The 4,203-nt window shown below is 69.7% G+C and overlaps 1 protein-coding gene across 1 annotated transcript; it reads left to right on the plus strand.

Annotated features, from left to right (window-relative positions):
* Positions 1 to 386: 386 nt before the first annotated feature.
* On the plus strand, positions 387 to 3,697 carry LOC102014170 (potassium channel subfamily K member 16; the record flags this gene model as incomplete). Its single annotated transcript, XM_013516721.1, is given in 4 exon segments — positions 387 to 501; positions 1,418 to 1,584; positions 2,151 to 2,316; positions 2,544 to 3,697. Coding segments are annotated over 4 exon segments (672 nt in total), but the record flags the coding sequence as incomplete, so codon positions are not given.
* Between the last annotated feature and the right edge of the window lie 506 nt (positions 3,698 to 4,203).

Consider the following 4,203-nt stretch of genomic DNA (forward strand, 5'->3'; position numbering starts at 1 on the left):
CCCTCAGGCCCCTGACCGCCCACGACCCCGGCAACCCCTTCCCGAGGGAGGTCCGACCTGCAGTCCGCTCTGTCCTAGCGCACGCGCGTGCCATCCCTTGGCAACAGCCGCGTCTCCACCCGGGCCTCCTCCTGGACCGCCCACCTCGCCCCCTTGAGCCGCCTGCCGCCCCCAGCCAGGCGCCCCGGGGTACAGGCGCCCCGGCCTGGAGGTGAACGACCTTGCGCGAGCCCCGTGGCCTCCCTGAGCTTGGGCTCCTGACCCGTGAAACGGGACGATGCTGAGAGCGGGGTCGCGGGTCGCGGTGAGCCACCCCGCCCAGAGCCGGCTCAGCAGCGCGCAGAAGCATCGCTCGCTCTCCACACACCCCCTCACCCTCCCCGCAGGTCATCTTGGAGGCCTGGGTGAAGGGCGTGAACCCCAAAGGCAACTCCACCAACCCCAGCAACTGGGACTTCGGCAGCAGCTTCTTCTTTGCGGGCACGGTCGTCACCACCATAGGTGAGACCGCGGGACGAGGGGGCTCCCGAGGCCCACTGCAGTCGGAGCAGATGCCGGGATGGGATGGGGTTCGTCGGGGAAGACGGGGAGCACGGGTGGGAGCGGGCGGGCGAAATGGGCAGAGGGGAGCGCTCGGGTTGCACGGGCACCCGCTGGTGGCCGGGCGCATGCCCTTGGGGACCGCGGGACAGGTAGAGCCCAGCTCAGCACGGGCCGAGGGCGAGGACGGGGCCCTCCGCGTCGGCCCACGCCGGCCCCGGCTGCCGAGAGCTGGCCCTGGACGCTGACTCCCCAGCACGCTGGACCTGCCTCGGGGACAGCGAGACACGGGCCTTGCGGTGGGCAGTCGTCTGTGTGCAGGGGCTGTCCCCAAGCGGCAGGTGGCATCCTGGCATCCCGAGGGGACCGAGCACCCACCGCCTCTGCTGCGCCCCTCAGCCAGAAAGCCCGCTGCATGCCCCCCGGGACCCCCAGGCCCTCTGTGACCCAGGCGCCCGTGCCCAGGGACGCCCATCCCAGCGCTTCCCGACGCCCCGGGCCGCGCGATGAAGGGGGAGGGGCGCGAACGTGGGTGGGCCCGGGCTGGGCCCCAGACAGTGTCCAGTCCAATAAACGGGGGTCCGTGAGTGCAACCGTGTGAGGCGAAGCGGTGATGAGACAAGGGCGGCACGAAGCGCTGCACGGAATCTGCCCGGCGGGACGGGGAGGGTGTGCGTCAGGAGGGCTTCCTGGAGGCCGCGTCGTTTGCAAGGGGCCTTCAGACACGGGCAGGATTTCTGTAACGAAGATCACGGAGCAGGGCGTGGGCCGAGTGCTCACGCGGACGGGAGCGCGCCCCGTCCTGCCGCTGGGGTGGAAGACAAACCTCGCTAGAGTGGGGGAGGGGGCCCTGAAACCACCCCCGCCCCGCACGCAGGGTACGGGAACCTGGCGCCCAGCACCGAGGCAGGCCGGGTCTTCTGTGTCTTCTACGCGCTGGTGGGCATCCCGCTCAACGTGGTCTTCCTCAACAGCCTGGGCACGGGGCTGCGCGCCCAGCTGGCGGCCCGAGAGAGGTGGGAGGAGCGGCCCCTGCGCTCCCAGGTAGGGCCTCCCGCCCCTGCAGCCGCGGATCCGCAGCAGGGGCCAGGCCAGCTTGGGGCGCAGGACAGAAGGGGAGACACCTGCGGAGAGAGGGCGGAGGCGGGACTGGCAGGGAGAGGCCGCGTCTCACGTAGGATGGACGAGCTGACCGCGGGCCTGCCATCCTGGGTGGGGAATCTGGGCCTCCGTCTCCATGGTCATCACGGGGCTCCTCAGAGGTCCTTTCATGTGGTCAGAACCCGGCCCCAGGCCACCCCACTGCCCCCGGGACCCGCCCTCTTGGAGCACAGCGGTGCAGCAGAACCTGGGGCAGTTCGGTGACTCCCTGTCCCAGATCTGATTCCCCCGGGAGCCTGTGCAAGCATGACCCTCCCCGACCCACTAACACACCCTCCGCCTGCTGCCGTCTCCGTGGTCTGGGCCGGGTCACACGCCCCGGGGCGCAGTCCCCACCCCGAGGTCTGCAGGGCAGGGACCAGGCTGTGCCAGCCCTGTGCCCCGGGGGGTCCCGGACCTCCCGTCTCCACTGCAGCCTGCAAGAGGACTGAGGGCTGCCCCCCTCCCAGCTCCCGCAGGTCCTCGGCCTGGGCCTGGGCCTGACCCTGGGCACCCTGGCCACCCTGGTCCTCCCGCCTGTGGCCTTCAGCCACGTGGAGGGCTGGAGCCTCAGCGAGGGCTTCTACTTCGCCTTCATCACTCTCAGCACCATCGGCTTCGGGGACTACGTTGTGGGTGAGGAGACCAGCGCGGGTCTCGGGTGGGGCCCCTGGGATTCGGGGCTGGGGGACAGCTGCGGGGGTGTGTCCAGGCGACAGTGGCTCTCAGCGGCCTCCTCAGGAGTCTCTGGTCAGGGCCATCGCCATTCCCAACCCCTGGCCCTTGCTGGTCCCGGATGATGGGGCCCCGCAGGACCTGGGGGTGGCTGTGCCCTCAGAGCCCTGCTGTCCCTCCTGTGGCAGGCAGGGACCCCAGCAAGTACTACGTCTCGGTGTACCGGAGCCTGGCCGTCCTCTGGATCCTCCTGGGCCTGGCGTGGCTGACGCTGCTCCTCTCCCTGGGCCCCGTGCTTCTGCGCAGGTGCTCTCGGCTCTGGCTGCTGGTCAGGGGCCTCGGTCTCCAGGAAGGGCCAGCCCCTGACCCTGAAGGGCTCCCCAGACCTAAGAAGAGCCCCATCTCTGCATAAGGCCCCCCACTGGCCCAGCGGCCCCCCAGCCTCCCCAGCCCAGGCCGCCTGCCCTCGGGGTTTCCGCCCTGCCGCCTCCCCTCCCAACCACTCGCTCCCCAGCGGGAGCTCTGCAGAGGGAGACAGACCCGTGGGGCCGGGAAGGACACACGGAGGAGCTGCGGGACAGGCTCAGGGCGGGTGTGGGGTAGGGGTGCACCTGCTCCCCGAGCCCCTGCCCCTCGGAGGTGACCTGGAAAAGTCACGGGAGCTGGGTCCCTGTGGCCAGAGCTCCACTGTCCTCCCAACTCCCCCCGGACACCTTAGACAGACAAAGGTGGCGTCGCTGTCTCACTGGAGAGGCACGTAGTGTGCATCTGCCAAGACCCGCTGTGTGCCAGGCGTGGTGCCAGTCTGGGGGCGCAGCAGGGGTCGTCCTGCCTTTGCTGAGCCTTGGCTGGGCGGGCCAAGGAGAAGGAGGCAGCCGCAGCCCAGCGCCCAGAAGGCCTCTGTGGCACAGATGGGGGAGCACGGCAGTGCGTGGGGGCCCCTGGGTGGCCGAGCCCTCTGAGCAGCCCTGCAGCCAGATTGGGGGGCACTGCAGAGGCTGCTCTGGGCAGGGCCTGGAGGAGGGGCCCACAGCGCAGAGGGACCCAGCTTACATCCGGGACCTGCGGACACCCCAGAGAGGCCCGGGGCGCTGAAGACCCCTGCACTCCACAGCCCTGGACTCTCCCTCTGCTCAGGGAGGAGGGACGCAGGGGCTCCCTGGCCGCTGTCTTCTTGCCTTCCAAGAGCACAGAGAAGTGACAGCAGGGTCCCGCTTCTCTGAGCGCACGGTGGCTGGGAGACCCCGCAGAGCCTGCAGGTGGCAGCCCTTGGGGACGTCCTGGGACTGGGACTTAGGCGGGAATCTGAGACAATAAAGTCATTTCTGCTTCTCCTTCCCCAGTTCGGTTTCCAGGAGTGCCCCCGCAAACCCCCGCCGTCACCGCAGGAAGGGCTGAGGCTCTTGGGGTCCTTCCCCGTGGCCTCTCCTGCCCGCGAATGGGGTGTGCACTCCTCTGAGGGCAGTGGACCCTGCGGCTTGGGGCCTCTTTCTAAATCCCTGGTGTTGAGTCTCACGGTGGAATGGGGCAGTCCCCTCCCTAGCACTCTCCCCCTGGGGACACTGGCCAGGAGAGGCAGCTACCCTTCCCTGCCCGGCACTGACCATGGCGGGGTCCAGGGCTGGGGACAGCGCCCGCTGCTCCCTGCCTGACACCGGGCACCATGGCTTCTGGTAGTTCGTCCTGCTGATCCGTGTCAGGGTGCCGGGTGGGGGGCAGCTGTCCCAAAGGGAGAAGATGGACAGGGACGACAGTGTGGCATGGGGGACCCCACTCCTGCAACAGGACTGAGGGCAGGACTGGTGGACGCTCAGGTTTGGGGGTCAGCATGGCTGAGGGCGAGGGCCC

The sequence above is a fragment of the Chinchilla lanigera genome, unplaced genomic scaffold (assembly GCF_000276665.1).
Source record: "Chinchilla lanigera isolate Chin_1 unplaced genomic scaffold, ChiLan1.0 scaffold00036, whole genome shotgun sequence".
In the NCBI taxonomy this organism is placed as follows: domain Eukaryota; kingdom Metazoa; phylum Chordata; class Mammalia; order Rodentia; family Chinchillidae; genus Chinchilla; species Chinchilla lanigera.